Consider the following 21,942-nt stretch of genomic DNA (forward strand, 5'->3'; position numbering starts at 1 on the left):
GGAGAGGTGGGAAAGCAGCTGCACCGTGAGTGTCAGATCTTTTCCTTATGGAAGTTTTCCGTCATGAAGCCTCCGCTCACGTCCTCTAGCTGAGGACCTGCATGTCAACAGGGCACTGTCAGAAGCCTTGTAGTCTCCTTCTTGGGTGGAGGTAGGGAAGTAATGTCGATCCCAAACCCAGGGGAGCCGTGGACAGGTGGGGGCTGTCATGACTTCAGACCCTGCGATATAATCCAGCTGAGTCCAAGTAACAGCACTTTTCTTTCCTGCTTTGGGAAGGAGTTGTTTGAAACATACATGCAGCCAGTAGCTACAAACCTGTCTGAAACGCGTTCATGTGGATTTAATGCCCTGCTATGGAGTTCAGGCTGTTTTCCCAGTATGTTGAGCAGTATTCCGCTGGGAAAATGTATGGTTTAACTCAGTGTATAGAATAGCCTTGTGAAAGCTGAATGTCTCCATTTTCCACAAAGTATATTCCTTTCCTGCTTTCAGACATTGCTCCTCCCTCAAAGATGCTTCGCCAAAACGATTGCCAAGTGCGACAGCTCTGCATTCCGCCTCCCACCGTCTTGGTGAGGAGTTTTCCCGTGAAAAAATACGTGGATGCCTGTGGCACCGTCTGTGACATCCAGGGCTTGCCTCCGTGTGTGAATCCCTGCTGCTATACTGTGATTCCTCGGGGCACCACCACTTACGTGAACCTGGGTAATCTTGGTGTGGCGCAGGCTGCTGGCTGCGTGAATCCATGCTCCCTCGGAGTCTCCACGTGCGTGCCTCCACGCTGCGAGGACGTGACCCAGTGCACCACCGCGTGTGCGGAACCGTGCTGCTACAAAGTGACCGAGTGCACCACCAGATGCGAAGATACGTGCTGTGAGGAGGTGACCAGGTGCTCCAACAGGTGCGTGGATCCCTGCTGCAAGGAAGTAACCAAGCGCACCATCACATGTGTGGATCCATGTCGTGAGGAAGTAATCAAACGCACCACCACATGTGTGGATCCATGTCGTGAGGAAGTAATCAAGCGCACCACCAGGTGTGTGGATCCATGTCGTGAGGAAGTAATCAAGCGCACCACCAGGTGCGTGGATCCGTGCTGTGATGAAGTGACCAAGTGCACCACCACGTATGTGGACCCATGCTGCAGGGAAGTGACCAAATGCACCACGAGGTGCATAGATCCATGCCGTGGAGATGTCACCAGATGCACCACTAAGTGTGTGGATCCATGCTGCGACAGAGTGACCAAGTGTATTACCAGGTGTGTGGATCCATGCTGCAGGGAAGTGACCAAGTGCACTGCCAGATGTGTAGAGCCATGCTGTGGAGGTGTCACCAGATGCACTACCACATGTGTGGATCCCTGCTGTGACAGAGTGACCAAGTGTACCACCAGGTGTGTGGATCCCTGCTGTAGAGAGGTGACCAATTGCACCACCAGGTGTGTGGATCCCTGCTCTAGAGAGGTGACCAAGTGCACCACCAGATGTGTGGATCCCTGCTGTGGAGGAGTGACGAAGTGTGCCACCAGGTGTGCAGTTCCGTGCTGTGGAGGAGTGACAAAGTGTGCTACTAGGTGTGTGGATCCGTGCTGTGGAGTTGTGACCAGATGCACTACTAAACGTGTGGAGCCATGCTGTGGGCAAGTGACCAAGCGCACCACCAGGTGTGTGGAACCCTGCTGTGGTCGAGTGACCGAGTGCACCCCCAGATGTGTGGACCCTTGCTGTGAGCAAGTGACCAAGTGCACCACCACGTGCGTGGAACCCTGCTGTGAGCAAGTGACCAAGTGCACCACCACGCGCGTGGAACCCTGCTGTGAGCAAGTGACCAAGTGCACCACCACGTGCGTGGAACCTTGCTGTGAGCAAGTGACCAAGTGCACCACCACGTGCGTGGATCCGTGCTGTGAGCAGGTGACCAAGTGCACCACCACGTGCGTGGAACCCTGCTGTGAGCAGGTGACCAAGTGCACCACCACCTGTGTGGAACCCTGCTGTGAGCAGGTGACCAAGTGCACCACCACCTGTGTGGATCCATGCTGTGAGCAGCTGACCAAGTGCACCACCACCTGTGTGGATCCATGCTGTGAGCAGCTGTCCAAGTGCACCACCACCTGTGTGGATCCATGCTGTGAGCAGCTGACCAAGTGCACCACCACCTGCGTGGATCCATGCTGTGAGCAGCTGACCAAGTGCACCACCACCTGCGTGGATCCATGCTGTGGGGGCATTCAGGCTGTGACCAAGTGCGTGAATTCCTGTCCCACCACCTGTGTCACACAAGTCACCCCCCTGTGCGTGGGTGTGTGCACCTCTGCCCGCGGCCAGCGCTGCTCCATCAAATGTGCAGATGTCTGCTGCCGTAAATCTTTGGCTCCTTGAGGGGCCATTGCCCTGTGGAGTCTCCAAAGGCTAAAGAATGGAACCGGTTTGCAGATCTCTGAACTTGCCAGCGCCTTTCTCACATTTTTGCTTTCTTAGTGCCCTTCCTGTCCTGGGAAGAGTAAAGTCCTTGAACGGTTTTCCTTATGTTCTGCATCATTTCTGCTGTACTTACCTCAAGAACAATGCCTTTCCTTGTATTGTGTAACTAATTGATTTTGTGCCCCCAGGAATATTACCTGGGAGAGACGTTCTGTAATTCTTCTTTGCACTGATGTGGATGAAAGAATTTCTGTGTTTGTTCTTTCTCACCATCTTCTTTTCTCGTGTGAAGCAATAAAAACCAATGATCTTGGCATCAGTTGTCTGCAAGTGTTTCCTTTGCTTTTGTGTTTCCCCAGACTCACACTTTCTCCTTTTAATTTCTTCCCAAAAGCGTGATCTCTGTAGAGTGGCAGCTCCTGATAGAATGCATGGGAAGGTCTAAGGCAATAGCCAGAGACCTGTGGCTCACCTGGGGTATCCAAGATCCTTGCTGGGAGAGGGGATGCTGTAGGTCACAAAGAAGCACCGCTCTCCCACGGTTTTGAAAAGACTTTGAAAACCCAACCGTTTACTGAAGGGCTCCTCCGAAGCTGGAGGAGCGTTTCTGCCGCAGGCAGAAATGACATGTTCCATCATGAGCAATGGGTAAATAAGCTGCTAACAAGGGGAAGATGAGCAGGTCTGGGAGACTGTGCCTCGTGACTTTGTCACCCATGTGTAAGAGGTCCTATCTCAGCCTTTTGCAATCGTCTTCTGTTTTCTTGTCTCTGGTGGCAATCGGACAAGCCTCGTCGCTTGAGGAGATTGACATGGGATTGTCATCCCCACTGAATTCTGCAGAAACCTTATTAGTATTAGCAAGGTGTCTTGGACAATTTTGGTAACTCTCCATGAAGATCTGCTCCCAGGATCCCAGTGCTTCCTCCTTAGCACCAGGTTTGTTTGCAAATTGCTCGTCCAGCAGTAAGCAACATCCTTGGGGACTCAAAGCCACCCTGTTACACAAGCCAAGGGTAGTGCTCTGCAGGTTCCCAGAGCAGAGATGGTGCAGAATGGGATTGGCCTTAGCAGAAACAGCCGAAGGGAGGAGAGCTGGGAAGGCAGACTGCGGGGGAAGCTGGCCCGGCTGCTGAAGCAGCAGATGTGGGCGCAGCTCTGTCTTCGAGCACCCACTGGCTCGTTCTTTAAAGATGCCCCAGGGCACGTGGCTGGTGACTAACCTGCAATTATCACCGTCTCGCTTTTCCTAGTAGAGGAGTCGGACCGATAGTGGGACGCGATTAATCATACCCAGTGGACGTGGCATCGCGTGCGGGTTGGGGAGATCTGGCCTCGCACAAATCCTTCCACCCTCATGGCTCTTCTCTTTCTGCCCTCCTCCCTCAAGAGGTTGTGGCAGAGCCCAGCTTTCACCACTGGTTGTATGGCACTCGCCACGGCGGGTGTCTGGACATTGGCAAGTGCTCTGGGCATTACCTAAGCATAAATTCTCTACAATAGAAATACCAAACCAATTGAGGCTTCTTAGTCACCTCTCTGTGGAGGTCTGATTTGACCCCAAAACTCCTTTAAAGCTCATTAAGAGGTTCTGTGCAAGCAGTTATTTCCTTTGCTCCTGCTCCAAAATGGAACAATCTTCTGGGAAATAAGAAACTATAGGTGGAAAACATGGTATTCGGCTAAGATTTTCTCTTAAAGTATTTCTCTGTAGCATCCTTCTGATGGCATGATGCTTGTGTTATATTTAATCCTTCATATGAACATAGAATTTCAGATTTTTAAAAGCCTGAGACCCTTAGCAGAGAGCAGATGCTTCATTTCCAGGTGAAAATCACAAGATTGTGCCATAGGAAGAGAAATAGAGGTGTTTCCTCCTTGAACACTTGAATGTCTAAAACAGTTATAACGCGAAGAAAATTGCTCTTCAGCAAAAGCAAATGCAGTAGGCCCACGGTTCTTGCTCTGTCAGGCAGTGTGTTCTGAGCTCTAAAAGGTATTACTCAGAGATCAGGACACAGTTTTATGTAAAAAATCCAAAGGAAAGCTAGATTCCCTTTCTAAAATAGTGGAAAATCAAAGTGAGTATCTGCAAAAGTCAGAAGGCAAAAGATAAAACAGATGAGTGGTTTTTTTTTTTTTTCCCATAATCACAGCTAGTTCCTCTTTGTCTGATTTAATTGCATTCAGATGCTCACTTATCATTCTTCACGGAGCACTCACCTTCCTGAGTAAACAGGAAAAGAGGCGGATAGTGCCGTGTCTGGGTTCCTCTCGGTCCCAGAAGTAGCGATCTAATTACTCGATCAAATAATCCCTAGGGCATGGACTAGACAAGCCACTTGTTTTCATGTGAGGCTAATTGCATTCTACACTCAGTCCCCTGGAATCTCAGCTATGCCACGATTTCCAAAGCTGGAGCGACAGACCAGCAGCCTGGAGACCAGCCCCACTTGGGAGCTGCCGTTGGTGCTGGATCACACCCTCGCGCCTTCCCCAGCTAGTTGTGGTGGGGAATGATGAGAGGGGGAAAGTTGGATGTAATGAAGCCCCAGACTTCAAGATTTAATTGCAACAAAGTGCAGGGGAGTGGGCTGGGAAGGCCTTGCCATCCTGAGAATATGGGGACAATCCTTGGTTTCTATGAATATCCTTTGCTCATCAAAATGTGGGGAGGGTACTAGATGGGATGATGCACATAAGCAAAATGAAATCCCTGATGCCAACCAGTGCTGGATGCCACAGACGAAAAAAAGCTTACTTAGGAGGCTTTTAGGTAAAGCAAAGGATGCGAAGAAATCCAGAGGTATCATATTTTCAAAGCAAAGTGTTCAGCGGTTTATGAAATAGGTATTTTTTTTTCTACAGAAATCCTGCCGAACAGCCCAAAACGGTGCATATCCAAACAGCTGCGCAGGGAAAAATTTCAGTTTGAGATGTTTCCATCAAAAATCATGACACCTGCGTACCCTGAAGTTTTGTTTTTATGTTAACAATCGTGTCTCTGTGACCGTGTAGTGTTTCATGTCTACAGGGAGAATTTTTATAGCTGTAGGAGAATGGTCCCTATCTTGATGTGCCTCGATCTTTGGTAGCTCTTGATGGTGAAAAATGAAGTCTCTCTTGGATTATTGGGAGCCGAAGGTGTTGATCATATTCTTTTCTACTGAGTTTTTTCAGAAATATGCTCCTGAGCACCAGAATAGAGTGCTCGGGGGGATCCTTTTCTGCAGCACCAGACAAACCTCTGGGTAGAGAAGTCTTTCTCCTCTTGGGCTCCAAGAACCTCTTTTGGTTCAGGTTTATGCTCTGTCATGCTCTTTTCATCAAAGAAGCACTACCCATCACACCAGCCTCTAGTTCTGCAAGAGACCTTAACCTTTAATTAAATAGATCCCAGAAGTGTCAGATTTGGAAAATCACGTCTTTTCAGCTCCTTTGCCAAAGGAGCATGGCTGCAGAAGGATGTTGCTCTGGGGTCCTGACTCACTGAAGTTAATGTGACTAGCCAATTGACCAAATTGCTCATAAATATGAGAGATCTACAAATAAGTGTCAATTAAGAAGAATAATCCAGCCCTCTGATGTTCCCACTTATTAGAAAAGCAGATCAATTTATATCTCCTAAAATGTTCATTTCTCTTAGAAGTCGTTACAATTTCTTGCTAATCATACATAACAATAGGGTGTACAACAAGGCACTATAGAAAGGGAAATGTAGGACTGATCCTCAGCCCTGGTTTTAGAGCCCTAGGAAAGCATGAAGAGCTGTTCAAACTGGACTCTGAGAAACTCCTCAGCAAGATAAGTGTTGGAGGTTGTTGTTGTCAGGGGACCTAAAGGTGCTGGAGGACAATTGCTTGCTCAGCATCACCCAGCAGGGTTAGCTCTAGGAGGAGAAGATGGGGAAAGATTAATCTGTCAAAATTTTAGACACTTAAACCTAAGCTAGTTGCTCTCTGTTTTTTTCACAATCTGCAGGATCTGTTTGAAGCAGTTGAGGGTGTTTCTCCTCACCCTGAAGCAGATGTACAAGACAACCAAACCACACTGTACCAGTCCCTATTTCTTCCCATCATCTATAAAAGCTGCCAGAGGAGCAGTGTGAGTCTAAGGTAGAGAAAATGCACACGATGCAGCGTCCAGCAAAGGACGAGGAATGGAAAAACTGAATGAACCATGAGGTGCTGCTGGGAGGATGTCAAGAGCAATGCAAATCCAACAGCTCACACAGGCTTAGAGCAGGAATTCCAGTTTCCCCATGTAAACGCTAGAAACGAACCAGTTCCGATGCCTGTGATTCTCCAGCGGCACTCCTGGTCTCCAGTGTAAACAGGATGCACTGCTCATGCTGAACGGGTTGGGTGGTTTGGGTTTTTTTTTGTCCGTTTAGCATTTCTCTAAGTGATCTCATTGGGGAATTCGGTCACGTAAGTGTAGTCAGATGATCACATTCCACCTCTGTGATTGGAATATCTCAGAGAAATAAAGATTTTCCGTGCTGCGGAGCCGAGTGAGATACCATGATCAGCAAAAGGCTTCAATACCGTCATATGGAGTCCTTGGCCTAAATCCCACTTAAAATGAAGCCCTTTCCATTGCTTCGGCAGTGAAAAATGCCTTTAAAATGAGTGCCCCTTCACTTTGCCCTGAACGGCTTGAAGAAGTCCTCAAAGTAACTGGAGTCGTGTCCCCATCGGCATTGCCAAGCATGAATGTTGTTAATAGAGGGTGGAGAGGAACGGGTTGGGTGCATTTAATGGTTAAAAAGGAATTAGAGAAACAGATACCTCAACAGTTTGTGGAAGCGCTGGTGGCCCACTGTGGGAGTAACCTGTCTCTTACCATGAGAATTAGGACACGATATTTCTCATAGTAAAATCAGATCAATTGTCCATCTTCCCTAATAATAGCTATCCATTCCTACTGCATTGAAAAAAACCTAAGGTATCATTCAGACATTTATGGAAATAAGGAGAAGAAAATATCCGAACATATTAAATCTTTTTTGAAAAGCAATTAATCCAGTACCTGATTTTTTTTTAATTACTGTGTCATTCCCATTGGGAACCACATGACTTGGGTATTAGGTGGATGTAGAATTTGCTCAGGATCACATGTTTTTCCTGGAAGAGGGTTTCCATCAAAAAATAGGATGTAAACAAATATGTAAAGCATGTATAGGTGTAGCCTGCTGAGGTAGTTAGTGGTCAGGTGTCCATACCCCTGGGCTCCCTTGTTTCCGGAGATGACGCCGTACAAGCCATATAAAAGGTTTGCATTTTGATGCTCACACACACCAGTTCATTTGACTTCTCCCTCACTCACCTGCACTGGTGAACTGGTAAGTCTTTCTTGGATTTATCAGGGTATAGTGCGATGGTTGTGTTACTTGGTTGGTGTGGTCAAGACAATATACTACTGATCACAGGAGAGCTTTGCTCCTGGTGTTCCTGTTACAGGGTTTGTCCTGGAACGGGGGAGAGGATGTTCAATTCTAAATTTTGAGTTTACTCTTCCTTGCAAATGTTGCTTGCAAATGTCCTATCACCTCTTCGGAAACTGCGACCGTTTCTCATCCTCCTTCGTATTCTATCTTCATTAATTTTTTCATACCTCATTAAGTCTGGAAATTAAATAAATTAGTGGATGCTGCAGAGTAAGTCTTGGGACTTCAAAAGAAATGGGTGGGAAGAAGCATTATCTGGAAGAAGGAAGCTGCAGAATACCTGAGAGCAAAGCTGCAGGAGACATCTGGGAGAAGCTGAGATGTGAAAACGAATTGAAAATAGGAGCTACAACCTCTGGGCCAACCCTTCGCTCATAAAAGGATGAGCCCATTAATTCTGATACTTCTCCCATGACGTACCATGATATACAGCTGGAGGATTTGGGATAGTATCTGAATTTTTGGTCTTTGAGCTTTATCCTCGAGCATTAGCAGCTCAACATCTACGCCAAGGGGGATGTGCTCTGCGGTGTGCGTGGGGAATTGGAGAAGTGAAAAGCAGAAGATGGGCCCTGGAACGTCTGCAGATGTAATTAAGAAAATAAGGAAGTGAACTATTTCCATGTTACGGCTTCTACAAAGTTTAACTGTGGGCAATTCTGTAAAATTCAGGGTTTATGGCTCTAGTCTTCCTTACCGTGATGCCTGCAGGTTCCCAAGAAAGGAAAGAATATTCTGGCAGTGTTAGTCAGATATGTCTGAATCCAGAAATCATTCTCACATGCAATTTTTTCTAACAGTCCTTTATCAGTCCAACAGCTGACTGCTGTATACGTTTCGAGAGTTCAGGTTATGAATTGTGGCTGAAGGAGAAAGGACAAGTGTCTTGATTTTGCATCTCTCTTTTTCTCTTTGTCTTTAGCCTTACCAGCACCTCAGCAGGATGTCTTACTACGAGCAGTGCAAGCAGCCCTGCCTGCCCCCTCCCACTTGCGTGCAGAAATCCACCAAGTGCGCGGAGCCCTGCAAGACGGTGTGCGTGGAGCCCTGCGGCACCGTCAGCGTGACTCCGTGCCCCACGCAGTGCGTGGAGGTCTGCCAGACGCCCTGTGCCACCCAGTGCACCACGGACTGCAGCACCCAGTGCGTGGAACCCTGCCCCGTCCAGTGCGTGGACGTCTGCCCCCCTAAGTGCATCGACGCCTGCATAACGCAATGTGCCACCCAATGCCCAACCCAATGCGCCGTCCAGTGCGTGGATCCCTGCATCACCCAGTGCTCCACCAAGTGCGTGGAGCCCTGCCCGGCCCAATGTGTGGAGGTGTCTGCCACCAAGTGCGAGACGGTGTGCCTGGAGCCGTGTGGCACGGTCTGCTCTCGCCAATGCTGATCGCCTTAACACCCGAGCCTCGCGTGCAGCCCTGGTGCTTGGAAGCTCCGTAGGCTCCGCAGAATGAAAAACAAGTTACAGACCCATTGGCAACGTACCGAGACCTCTCCTGATCTGGTTACCCCATGCTCTCTTCATTTTCTCTGAGTATTTCCATGATACTTCTACTGCTGACATCTTGGTAACTGCAGTTGGCCAATATTATGGCGCTAGACATCTTGGGAAGTTATGTAGCCATGGCTGTGCTGTAAGCAGTTGATGTTGGAAGGTGTCCCCCCTTCTATTCTTTAATCCTCATCTTGTCTTTTAATGTATGTCCTCTTGGCTTTTAGTGTCTATACGCAGCAATAAAAAATGACCATCGATGGCATCATTTTTCTTCTGTCTTTATTTCGTCTCCCCGTTTCCATATCTTCGGAACTAAGGACATCTTCCTTTAGTTTTCCTTCTAAAAGCTGTTGTGATTGTGAAGGGTTTGTGCCTGCAATGCAGCGCTGTGAACAGAGGGAGCATGCCTTATAACGTGGAACAATGCCTTCTAATACCATAAACAAAACATCATCCAGCCAATACTTTTCTGACAGATATTAAAAAATTAGCTTTGTCCTACTTGAAAATGACGATAGATATTTACTTTTCACCTTTATTAATGACATAATTTTGATCTTTACACCTCTGGATTTTGGAGGCAAATCTTAGAAATTGTTAAAAGGTAAATTTAAGTGGAAGAAAGCCCCAAATCTAAGAAAGAAGGAATTGTAATGTTTTTACTGGGATTTTAATTATTTCTTAAAAACATTCTGATGAAGATGAAAATGGTATTTTGATTCATTCTTCACATGATTCTCATTGACTAAATGTAGAAAGGAGGGGATTTGGCTTCAGGAGATAAATCTTTTTGTGGTTCAGGAACAGGTCTGAGCCCTGTAAGACTGCAGTTTGCTGCAGATACTTCGTGTGGTTTTGGGCAGGTCTCACTCTTGCAGTTTATCTGTTCCTCATCTGCAAAGAGGAGAAGTCACATCCCTGACTGATAGAGTGGTTGGCATTTCGGGTTCATCAACACCTGGAAGGTACAATAACATTTTAATTCACTTATAAATGCATCTTCTTTATTTGTAGTCATAATTTTGAAACTGAAGGAGGCTCATTGTCTGGAGGGATGTTATACTCGTTCAAATGCTGAGTTTCAGAGACAATGCTCACATTGTTTTCCATACTGTGCATGTGACTTGCTTACCTCTGCCTCCATGACGGCCACACAATTTCCATGTCTGGGATGTAGAGAATTGCTATCCACCTACCATATCATTATGGCAAGGGTGGAGAATATCTGATCTAGAAAATAAAAGAGTTATATTTAGGTGTGTGTAAACACTGTTACCAAATCAGCTTTTAATGAAACCTTGTGTGCAGGTGTAGAGAGTTTGTCAGTAGATTCCTTTTTGTGTTTTTTTCTGTCAACACCAAAAGGTGACACCATCAAACATGAATAATGATAGGCAAAACATGTCTCAGTAAGGCAAACAAATTCTGCACCTGAACACACCTTTCAGGTCAGACAGATGAAGCAGGGGTAGGTGGACCAGGTATTCAACAGCACGAAAATGGAAGGAGCGTGCACCTCTAATTCCTACTGTTGAATGCAAACCTTTGGGGATTCAGCAATGGACTCTGTCTCGCTAATAACTGCCTGCTGCTGCCACACGTGTAGCGCCAGTGTCCACTCTCAGGCATGGAAAAAGTCTTAGTCAGGAAGTCATAAGCAGCTACTAATGAGATCCATCCCATAGGTTAGTCACCTATGACTGATTTCCATGCATCTTCATCCAATTCTATCAGTTGTGTTAGTCATTTAAATTTTTTTCTTCTCTCCCTCTCTGCTGTGGGCATTGCACCAGGTGCAGTAACCATAGATGGAACAGTTCTCTGGAGCAAGGTTGCCCAGGGAAGTTGTGGCTGCCCCATCCCTGGAAGTGTTCAAGGCCAGGTTGGATGAGGCTTTGAGCAAGCTGGTGTAGTGGAAGGTGTCTCTGCCCATGGCAGCGGGGTTGAAACTACATGATCTTGAAGGTCCCTTCCAACCCAAACTGTTCTGTGATTCTATGGGAACACACAGCTCTGAAAACCCCAGAAGAAAAGGCAGGAGGGACCTGTTGGTTTGTGCTCATCACGCTTCCTGTGCCTGCGCGTTGCAGAAGCCCTGACACACTGCTCTCCTATGCACCTGTGGTTAGTTCTGGGCATTGCTAAGATTCCTCTGTATATTATACAACAAATTAGTGACATTTGGTCCATGTCAGCCTTGAGGTCCTTAAAACTCCTGGTAAATCGGGCATTAATGAGGGACATTAAGATATGGGATGATGTTGCTTCCATTAGTACCTTCTGCTCTCCTACACCCAACGGAAGCCATGTCCACCATTTCTCCATGTGTTAAACATCTGTCATGGAGGCTGGGCTGTAATTCATGGGGCTGAATATGACCCCACAGGGCGTAACATTGAGGAATACTCATGGGAGGCTTGAACTACCTTTTCCATTAGAGCTAAAGACGCTTTCTTTCTTCCTTCCTTGGAAAAATTTCAAGAGGATCAACATTTTTCTGAAACACGAATCCATCCTCAGAAAAAAAGAGATTCTTCCACAATTTCAGCAAGCCAAGCTCGTTTTTTGTAAAAAAGATGTTTTTGTTGCTTCAGTGAAAAGCCATGTGAAAAAGGAAGAAAAAATAAGGGGAAAACTTTCTAACTTCTTAGCAATATAAAGTGTTTCATTCCCCTTTCGGGGAAGGAAAATAGAGAAGGACAGAAGCAAAACCCCTAAACACAAGGTGTCAAATACAGACCAACTGGTCTTCCCAGGAGCTGGGATGCAGCACACAGACCTCCCCCACCCCACTCAGATTTATGCCAGCTGGAGATCTGTCCTGCTGATCACAGACAAAACTATCAGGAAACATCTAAACTTTATGCAAACATGTTCTACTAACTCCAGAGAGGATCTGAGTCGTCTCCCAAATCTGAGTTCAGTTGTGGGATCTTTGCCCAAGGTCGGGACAAGATTAATTATTAATAAATTAGCCAGTTATTACCAGATTGGGTGTGTCTTGCATTAAAAACAACAAATCCCCCGCACCTGAGAGAGAAGGCATCTCTCACAGACCTTGACTGAAGTCCAGGTGTATGGAGGTGTTAGTGGAGCAGGTTCTAGTTGTGAAAGATTCTGGTCATCAAGTTAATCTGTTGTCATCAGCTCCTGGGGTTGACTTCTGAAAGCGTATAAAAGCCTCCTGTTTGGGAGGCTGATTAACCTCAGTGGCTTCTTCCCTTCCTCTGGCAGCAGGAGACACCAGGTAAGTTCTTCTATGCTTGTATAGATGAGAGCTTCTGGTGCTCTGCTTTTGTTAGACAAGGTGATTTTTTTTCTTTATTTTGTTTCTCTAGTAGGAATTCCAGCTTGTCTGATTGACAATTTCACCTCCATAAAGGTGAAACCCATATTATGTTATTTTAAGACTTTCTGGGGCTCCAGACAGTGGCTTACTGACTCTTTGGACCAGTAAACCCTTGTCAACCCTTGTAATTTTTTTCCCAGCTGATAAGAATTCTTGTGGATAACCAACAGATATTGAGTATCAGCTATCAAAGGATGGCATCCACTGGCACCTGTTTTGCATCTGTTGAGTAGTCATGGGCAGCTCACTGTGGTGTCCTGGATCTCTGAGCTTCACTTTTTTATATAAAATCATATCCTCACTAAGCAGGAGGACAGTTCACCTGCATTTAATGGCCAGAGACATGGCTCCTGCTCTGAGGCTTTCAATGAACTAAGCAGAGAAGTGGCTGTTGCTGGAAGAGACTTATCAAATTATTTTTCTCTCTTTCAAACCCATTTGCAACACTGACACGTCACCAGCTTTCTGCTTCTCTTCCTCTAGTTTTAAATATTGCTCTGAAGTTCTCCTTGAACTAAGCACACTTTCATTAAAACTCATGTTGCTTCTCAGCTTGTCAAAGTTAGAATGTTGAGAAAACAGTGAGCAGAGGGGAAGAAGGAAAAACTCTCATTATTTCTTTTCCTTCCACCTCTGTAGCCGTTTACCTGTTTGGATCACGACTTTTAGGATGGTGCTCTGCCTTTTATATTCATTTTATGCTTATATACAGTTATGCCCTGAGGCCTCAGCAGAGTGCCTGATCTCTACAGAGGCTGCCTGATGGGAGCCCAGAAAAGCAACATGGGACAGCTACAGCAAACTGGAGTCGCTGACACAAATCTGGTCTGAACAGCATTCTCCTCAGGGATTTCCAAGGGTTTGTTTTTTGCTGATAGGATTGATTTTTAATGGCTCTTTGCTGTTGGTTTGATGTCAAAGCCAAAGAACTGACTGAAACAGCGATGTCCAGAAAGGAGAAGTGTGTAGGGCTTAACTGAAATGGTGCCTTGGTTTTCTTCCAGGCTTAGCAAAGATGTCTTCCCAGCAGAAACAGCAGCAACAAATACCTTCAAAATGCCAGGAAAAGTGTCCTCCAAAGTCGGTGGAGCAATGCCAGGCCCCAAAAGGGCAAACCAAGTGTCCTGTGAAGAGCATCCCACAACAGCAGCAGCAGCAGCAATGCCCAAAGCAGAAGTAGCACTAACAGCAACGGCCACCAAGTGCCGCAAAAGATGCAAATGCTTATTTCTGAGCTCTCCTTCCGCCATCTGGCTCTGCCAGAATAGATAGATATTTGCAGCGTGTCTCCTTTGTTTGCAAGCAGAAATTAGAGAGACGCAATTCATTAACTGGGATTTATTCATCCTCTACTATAAAACAAACAAAACCTGTGGGGCCATTTTCTTCCGATCTTTAATTTGGGACATGTTAAAATAAAATTTTAAGTAACCTCGTTACTTGCTCTGTGATTTTATTTTTTTTGGTGTTATTTGCTCTCTTTTGCTTTCTTTTATTAGCCGAAGAATTACCTTTAAACATACGTATGAGGCACACGTACACAGGGACCCATTTGCATTTACCTTCCAGGTTTCCCAAGGAATCATTTGTCCATATTTTTATTAGATAGATCCAGAAACCTACAGCTATTAATAGGATGACCAGGTAGACCAGAAAGTGTCTAGAGCAAACAGCACACACAGTGATTACTGTTTCTGGAAGGAGTATTTAAATTCAAGGTCCTTTGGGGCAGAGCTGCTGCCTGAGTGTCAAAACCAGCTCAGGATCAACATGTTTCCCACCTCAGGGCATTCTTGCAAGCTGTTTTTGTCCTGAAACTGAGCAAACTGGAGAAACTCAGCTTTTGGCAAGATAGAATATTCTGAAGAATGTTCTTATGGGTCTATAAAGTGTCAACTATAGTATAACTACTGAAACTACTCTTTGGAAGTTTTTAACATTGAAAGGAAGTTTTTGCTTGCTCAGAAAGAGTGAATTCTGCTTTCAAAGGATCAGAAAAAGGATTCAGAATGTTTTGGTTTCTCAGCAGGACATAACTGGCTCAACTAATTGATTTCCAGGCAGCTGTATGGCAGAGTAGAGGAGGAAAATTACATACACAGAAACTGTTGAGTGATATGAGGTTGGTGTCTGGCAGGCAGATGTAAGCTTGCTCTGCAAACCAGAAGTGTGTGTCTCAGCGTGAGCCTGTGATCAGACGATGAGGTTGGATGTACCTAACACCCATCTAACAGATACAGGGCCAAAGCGGTGAGATTACATCGCTCGTGGCTCATCTGAAGTGTGGGAAAAACTTGTTTGCTTGTGTTTGCAACCTGCCCTGTAGACGTGCCCATGCCTTGTGTCTGCCGAAGGTCAGAGAGTGGCTGTGAACGTGTTTGAATTGGGCAGGTTGACCATGGGGACAGCTGGGTGTGAGCCGATGCCGTGTGCCGAGCTCTGGGACGGGGTGTCTTGCTGAGAGGTGTTCGAGTGCAATGAGTGTTTCAGTGTCACTGGCCAGCCCACGGACTGACACAGTGCAGGGACTCTTGCAGGTTCTCCAACCTGGGCACCTGGAGAGGAGCATCAGACCCAGGGTCCCCTGCGAGCACCTGCTTTTCTGAGTCCTGATTTGCCCAGCTTTGAGCTTAAAAGTGACTGACTGGTGCAAGCTAAGACTCCTTTTCATCTTTGTAAGCAGAAGCTATTAAAAATCTCCACAACTTGGTATTCAAAGTCATTTTTATTGTTGATTTTTCACAGTGAAATAAATCTTGGATACAATATCAGCCTAAAATAATTAGGGGTAAGTACCAAATACATTTGCAACAACACCATGTGGTGAAACATGTTCCAGGGTGTAGTTGAGACAGCACTGTGTGTGCTTCCTCCTTTATCCCGTCTAGCAGATGGAAGCCACGCCTGAGGTTAATCTATTTCAAAACATGTCTGGATTGGATTTAATTATCTATATATTTTTCCATAAATACTCTCGGCTTGAGCTGTTCTTTCACACATCCCAGAAAATCCAAGGTGAGGTCTCTGAGGAAAGCGCTGATTACTACCAATTCAGCTAAGCAAATAATTAAGAGGTGATGGCTCTATTGTAAAAATCTTTCTATTTCCTCTAACCCAATGGATTTTTTTTTGAATTGCATAAAATATTCAGTACTATGGATCCATGATTCAGAAAGTCTTGTTGCCGTTGACCAGAACCCCTTAGCAGCAGGTTCTGAACAAACCTCAGATCCTATTATTAGTAGGCAAAAACCCTAAGTGCAAGGTGGGAGATGACATTTGTGTACAGGGAGCTGGGGGAGGAAGGCGTGGAAACCAAGAGGCAGCGTGTGGGTCTGGACGATGAGCTCTAGGTCCCTAACTGCATTTGGGTTAAGTTGGAATATTTTACCTTAATCAACCCTGACTCGTGCGTGCCATCATGCTTTTTTGGTCTCTCTCTGGGTCTTTAAAAGCCAGCGGGATGATTGGGAGAGGGTAGAAGTTCCGGCTGCGGGAAAGCTGAACGCACGTGCCTACGGCACCGCTTGAAGCCTTATCATCTATGGAGAGTCCCAACGTGTCGGGTAGCGTATGGCTGTTAGTACAGGACATCGTTAGCGTTAGCTGGGGGGAGTTGGAAGCTGTGCTTCTTAACAGGAATTCTGCAGAGAACCGAAGGGTGTTGGAAAATGACCTCTGGTTGCGAGACACAGGGAGAGGAGGTCTGGGTTGGCGGTGGTGGTCTTCTCTTCAGGGCTTCCCTTGTCAGCTTGCAAGTTACTTCTGCGTGGGGGGCCACTGGATGGGCTGCTTCACCTGTTGCTGCTCGATGGGAGGACACTTCTCTGGCTCAGGGCAGGGATCAGGGATTGGCACGGGGATCTCCTTGCTCTCCTGCTGCTCTGGAGGGCATGGGGTGGGCACTGGGATCTCCTTGCACTCCTGCTTCTCCTGGGGACACGGCGAAGGTTCAGAGGATGGGACAGGGATTTGCACAGGGATCTCCTTGCACTCCTGCTTCTCCTGAGGACATGGTGCAGGTTCAGAGCTTGGAACAGGGATTGGCACAGGGGGCTCCTTGCACTGCTGCTTTTCTTGGGCACATGGTGTGGGTTCAGGGCACGGAACAGGGATTGGTACAGGGATCTCCTTGCTCTCCTGCTTCTCTGGAGGGCATGAGGTGGGCACAGGGATCTCCTTGCTCTCCTGCTTCTCCTGGGAACATGGTGCAGGTTCAGGGCATGGAACAGGGATCGGCACAGGGATCTCCTTGCATTGTTGCTTCTCTTGGGGACACTCTGCAGCCTCTGAGCTGGTGGCAGGAACTGGCACAGGGATCTCCTTGCACTCCTGCTGCTCCAGCACACATGGAGTCGGTTCAGAGCAGGAAACAGGGGCTGGCACAGGCAGCTCTTTGCACGCTGATTTCTCTTCAACAGGCTCAGGGCATGATATGGTTGGGAGAGTTGGTGGCAGCTTGCATTGCTGCTGCTGCTGCTCCTGGGGTATTACCACCACTGGTGTTTCTCCATTGCCTGGTTCCACCACCGGTGTTGGCAATGGCACTGTTTTTTCTGGGCATGGTACCACTACAACTGGGACTGGTTCTGGGCAAGGTGTTGGGACTAGGACTTCAGGTTGCTGCTGTGGATGTGAGACGGGCTCAGTGCATGACACAGGCTCTTGGCTTTGCTTTGAGATTGTTTTGCTCAGGCCAGGTGGGAGGGTGATCTCCTGCTTGATTTGCGTTTGATTCAAAGACATCTTTGCAGGAAACAAGATTATCTGAAAGAAATGTCAGAGTGTTATTGTGTCTTCTAAACAAACTGCATTGGGATAAGGGTGAAACGATTACAAAAAACACGAATCAGTTGCAAAAGCGAAGTTCTCTTAGTTTGCCCTTGGTTTCCCAAGGCAGGTTGGCTCGGAAAGAATAGAGATTTGCTCTTTCTTTTTCATCCTGCCTTTCAGCTCCTGCTCTGACTCCGTCTTATCTTGTTCCTCCTTTCTGTTCTGCAACGTGGGACAGCCCTGTCAGGTCTAACTGAGGTAGAGCCATTCCTTTGAACTTGGAGCTGATTTACACTTCAGAGCTCTTCCTCCTGTCGCTTAGCTCTTCCCAACGTGCTAACTCCCTTTCATTTCTGTCCTGGGGAATTGATGAGAGGAGCTGGCAAATAACAGATCTGCTGGTTTGATAGCGGTTTCAGAAAGTCAAAATAATAATAAAAAAAATAAGGAATGCTGAAGACAAACGTTTAAAAATGTTTGGTGCATCAAAAAGTAGAAAAATAGAAATCTGGGCCCAACCGGATATTTTACATCGACAAAACTGAAATACTTCATTTCATTTTGCACTTTTTAAAACAGTTTCCAGATTTTACTTGGAATTAGAAACCTGAGGTGCTAAAGCCTCAAGGTGATCCTCTCCAGTAAGCTGACAACTTTTCTGTAATATTAAGAGTCTTTATGGTAACAACAGGCCAACTCCTCCTCTTGCTCTGGTTTCTCTCTGACTTCATTGTTGATGTAATGGATTGAGGTTACCTGTGGCACAGTCTTTCCAACTGTCATGGAAAGAATTAGCAGAGGTAATGCATCCCTCTCTTTCTGGATTATCGTGGCCACTAATAATGTATTAGCTTGCATGACTCAGAATAATCAGGAGGGATTTCTTCTCTCAAGGCCAGTAATGTGCAACAGGCCAAATGGTTTTTCCTAACAATTTATGAAACTGCCTCTGTTTTATGGGCTGCTGAAGGCAGGCACCAGGCTCGGTTGGACTGATGGTGTGTCTTTGGTAAAGCCTGTGTTGCTGTTTTTCTAAAGACAATCTAAGGGCACAAATAAAAGGTTAGAATCACAGAAGTGTTGGCTGGAAGGGGCATTTTTAACTCTCCTCAACGCAGCACTAGCACCAGCACAGATCATGTGAGAGCATGCAATTTTGTCCTCCCTTCTCCGTGTTGCCTACTCCTCTCAGTACATCTTCAAAGCAAATTAATTCCTCTATTCTACATCCTACCAGATCCTCCAGATCAATATCACTTGTCTCTTGCTATTTTCTTTATAAGGACGTGATAAGATCTTAAGCCAAATTAATATATTGCTCTTGACATGGTTAGCGTCAATGATAGAGCACACCAGGAATACTTTCACCCTTCTGCTCCGTACAGCCTCTCGTTCTCCCAAATCTACCTTTTACAAAATAATTCTTCAATGAAATTGAAGTTTTAAAAATATTCTTGTTCTAAATAACAGAATCACAGAAAATAGATTTGGAAGGAGCTTTAGGAGGACGTTTAGACCTCCTTCTTCCCTGAAGGCAGGATCGGTTATACTTAAACCAACATAATTTTATTTATCTCTAATCTTTTGCGTATTCAAAGGTATCAAATAAAACACTTCTTTAAAGAGTCTGCCTACATTAAGCCAAGCAGTAAAATTACAGACATCACAAAAAGTATCAGTATTCTCCAACTTACCCAACCGGTCAACAGGGAGAAGCACGAAGCCGAGTGGATGGTGGAGCACGGAGATTTGAGAACTTTTATATGGTTTCAAAGCCCTGCCTTCTGGGAATGAGTCCTCCTAGGTAATGAGCTCATTCTTTCACAACTGCCATTGTGCGTTTCCTCCACAGGCTTGTTTTACACGTAGGCATTGTGAAGAGACGGCTTCTGGTGCAGAATGCCTTTTAATCCCCTTTCTGACTAATCTGATTTAACAAAAAATTTTCTATGTGAATAAAGGTGATACCCCCAAGTTAATACATTCATGGCAGACCCCACTGAGATCAGGGACCTTGGTGTGATGTCAACCACATCTATGCATCAGTCATTTTGTGTCAGCTGATGCCCCCACTTCTTAGGATGAATTTGAGCTTTAAGACCAGGGGGCTGATCTGTATTTCTCTCACCTGTTTTTCATCAATAAATTCTCTAAAGTGACTTTCTTGTGACTCTATCAACTCATGATGGATAGGTTGTTTTTTTTTTCCCCACAAAGAGCTTCGTTTTTCTCTCATTTCAGAACACACAATTTTGAGTTCGTGTTATTTTCCCCGGTGCAGAAGATGCAGCAATCGCCTATTCAAACGTGACAGAAGAGGGAACTGAGTTTATCTCCATGTATCGTGTGAAAAGTAAAGGGATTTTTTAACAGTATACAAGATTTATCACATCCAACTGGAATTAGGACACTGGTCTCATTTAGGTGCCTGAATGGCATTTGAAAAGAAGTTCCAATCTACATGTGAAATAAAGGGAGCTTGTTGTGTTTACAGTTTCGTACAAGCATAGGTAACGTGTATAAGCATTATTCCACGTAAAAAAACTATATTGAGTGAAAGTAGCTCACTGATTACCATCCTCAAAATCCCAGGGAGCTGTCAGGATACAAGTCAAAGAGTCCTCATTTCTGATGGTAGGATTATTTTCAGCAGCGGTGACGACGCATCCCACACGGAGGCGAATTGCATCACGTTTGGTTGTCTTGGGACTATCTTTGTCCTGTCTCCACCGTTTTACCAGAGCTCTTATCAGAGCACGCTCTGCAGATGCAATCGTTGCAACAGGCTGAGCTGGTACCCGTCAGCAGTTGGGGTTCCTGGGCTGCAGGTGTAAGAAGCCTGTTTCGAGCTGTGGTGTAACTTCCTCTGTTAATAACCATTTGGCAACTGAAGGACAGAACACCTGAATTTTAGACCACGTCGTCTTCTCCTGTAGCGTGACTTCATACGTGCAACTTCCTTTCTTACCTCATGGCAGGTGGGGCTTTGCCTTTCTGCCTGCCTGGCTGGCTCTGGGAGCTGCTTAGATTTGGTCACCAGTCTTTGCTAGCGAGGAGAACATCCCAACCCAAGACCTAACCATGACTCAGGCCTCACCTGCTGCTCCACCAGTACGAATTGCAGTCGTAGCTCTGCTGAAGGCAGGAACTAGGACACTTTCCAGCACTGGAGAACCTGCCCGTCTGCTTTCTAGGTAGCACCATGTGGTTATCAAAATAGCCCTTCTGCTGAGATATGCTCCTGGGATACGGCCCTTCAAAGCACAAAGATAGAGGGAATCAGCTCAGACTCATTACAAAAGTGGTTTATAATCGTTGTGCTTGTTGGCCTGAAGAGGACAGAGCAACCGAGATCAGGAGGAGACATTCATTAGAACAAACATTGCATTTGAGTATTTTTGCAACATTCACAAGTGAATATGCACCTTCAGGTGAGAGCTTCAGTAACCTTTGTTATGCCCATCAATTAGAGCACCTGAGAGGAACAGGGCACGTAGTGCTTGTGGAGCAGTGTTGAGGCAAAGACTGTCACAGGTGGTAGGGCCATAGCTCTGTGTTGAGACACTGCTTTTATTTAAGCAAGCATTGAGGTTTCTGGAATATTTAGGTGTCAAATTTCCAGCCTCAACTTGCAACATGGAGTGATTAAAGAAAATCACTTTCTATAGCTGGAAGGGAGATGGACCTGAACCCTGTCTGGAGATCAGAAGGTGGAGCCGTCCTGACCTTAAACACTGGTTTGGATCCAGGTCTGGAGAGACTCTGAGAGGTCATTTCACCTCCATGTCAGCAACCTCAGCAGAAAAAATGATGGTAATCATCACCGAAGAGGCTCTGAAGTCAGCCGGTGGAAAGGGAGTGAATGTTTTTCCCATAGTAGAGGTGCAATTGCTTTCCCCTTCCATGTGAATTGCACAAAGACTATTTTTAGAGGCAAATGTCATATACAATGAAACCTGCCTTACTGAAATGTTTGGGAAATTGTGGGAGAAACGTGCATCGAGTAAGGTGGCTTTACAGCGAACGTGGAGCTAAGCAGCTCCTCAGCTCTCACCTGGTTGAGCCTGGATCAGCTCCCAGTTGATACTGAAGTTGTGCCACTAATTCTGGGGAACACCACAAGTGAGAAAAATACTGGCCCAAGACCATCTTTCTTCCTGGACAGAAAAAGCTACTTCAGCTTCCACACATCTTGGGTAGATGCTGTGCTGCTATCAGCCAATCAATGGCCTTGCAAATGCTGATCAGGGTAATTAAGTCCTCAAAAGTCTAAGATGTCCTGGGAGATATGCAGCAGTTACAGGAGCAGCTCTGAATGAAGGTCTGTAGCTGTCTACTGTACATGGTTTATGATTAAGATGAGCATCCCAATATCTCTAAGGGTCCTGAAGTTGTATTGCTTCAGCCTGAAAAGAAGGATCAGCTTTTTTAAAAGGGAAGACCA

General features: G+C 46.0%; 3 protein-coding genes across 4 annotated transcripts; 2 read left to right on the plus strand and 1 right to left on the minus strand.

Annotated features, from left to right (window-relative positions):
- The first annotated feature begins 515 nt into the window (after window positions 1-515).
- LOC104373530 (uncharacterized) lies at window positions 516-2,387 on the plus strand. Its single transcript, XM_086630344.1, has one exon. The coding sequence runs from the start codon at window positions 516-518 to the stop codon at window positions 2,385-2,387; it is 1,872 nt and encodes a 623-aa protein (XP_086486470.1).
- A 5,347-nt stretch (window positions 2,388-7,734) lies between these two features.
- LOC104373443 (uncharacterized) lies at window positions 7,735-9,268 on the plus strand. Its single transcript, XM_009979379.2, has 2 exons — window positions 7,735-7,773; window positions 8,801-9,268. Exon 2 carries the CDS (start codon window positions 8,822-8,824, stop codon window positions 9,266-9,268), a length of 447 nt encoding a protein of 148 aa, XP_009977681.1. The 5' UTR covers window positions 7,735-7,773; window positions 8,801-8,821.
- A 7,216-nt stretch (window positions 9,269-16,484) lies between these two features.
- LOC104373348 (uncharacterized) lies at window positions 16,485-17,471 on the minus strand. 2 transcript variants are annotated; one of them, XM_086630440.1, is made up of 2 exons: window positions 16,896-17,471; window positions 16,485-16,790 (listed from the first exon to the last, which is right to left on the minus strand). In XM_086630440.1, exons 1-2 carry the CDS (start codon window positions 17,469-17,471, stop codon window positions 16,485-16,487), a joined length of 882 nt encoding a protein of 293 aa, XP_086486566.1. The 2 variants fall into 2 exon arrangements, with proteins under 2 accessions (XP_086486566.1, XP_009977572.2); XM_009979270.2 differs by having other exon boundaries at window positions 16,485-17,471.
- Window positions 17,472-21,942: the final 4,471 nt, after the last annotated feature.

This window comes from Tauraco erythrolophus (assembly GCF_009769465.1).
Source record: "Tauraco erythrolophus isolate bTauEry1 chromosome 30 unlocalized genomic scaffold, bTauEry1.pri scaffold_44_arrow_ctg1, whole genome shotgun sequence".
Lineage (NCBI taxonomy): Eukaryota > Metazoa > Chordata > Aves > Musophagiformes > Musophagidae > Tauraco > Tauraco erythrolophus.

Excerpts from the sequence above, each read along its gene's own strand:
- LOC104373530 (XM_086630344.1), top strand. The coding sequence starts at position 516 with ATGCTTCGCCAAAACGATTGCCAAGTGCGACAGCTCTGCATTCCGCCT.
- LOC104373443 (XM_009979379.2), top strand. The coding sequence starts at position 8,822 with ATGTCTTACTACGAGCAGTGCAAGCAGCCCTGCCTGCCCCCTCCCACT.
- LOC104373348 (XM_009979270.2), bottom strand. The coding sequence starts at position 17,471 with ATGTCTTTGAATCAAACGCAAATCAAGCAGGAGATCACCCTCCCACCT.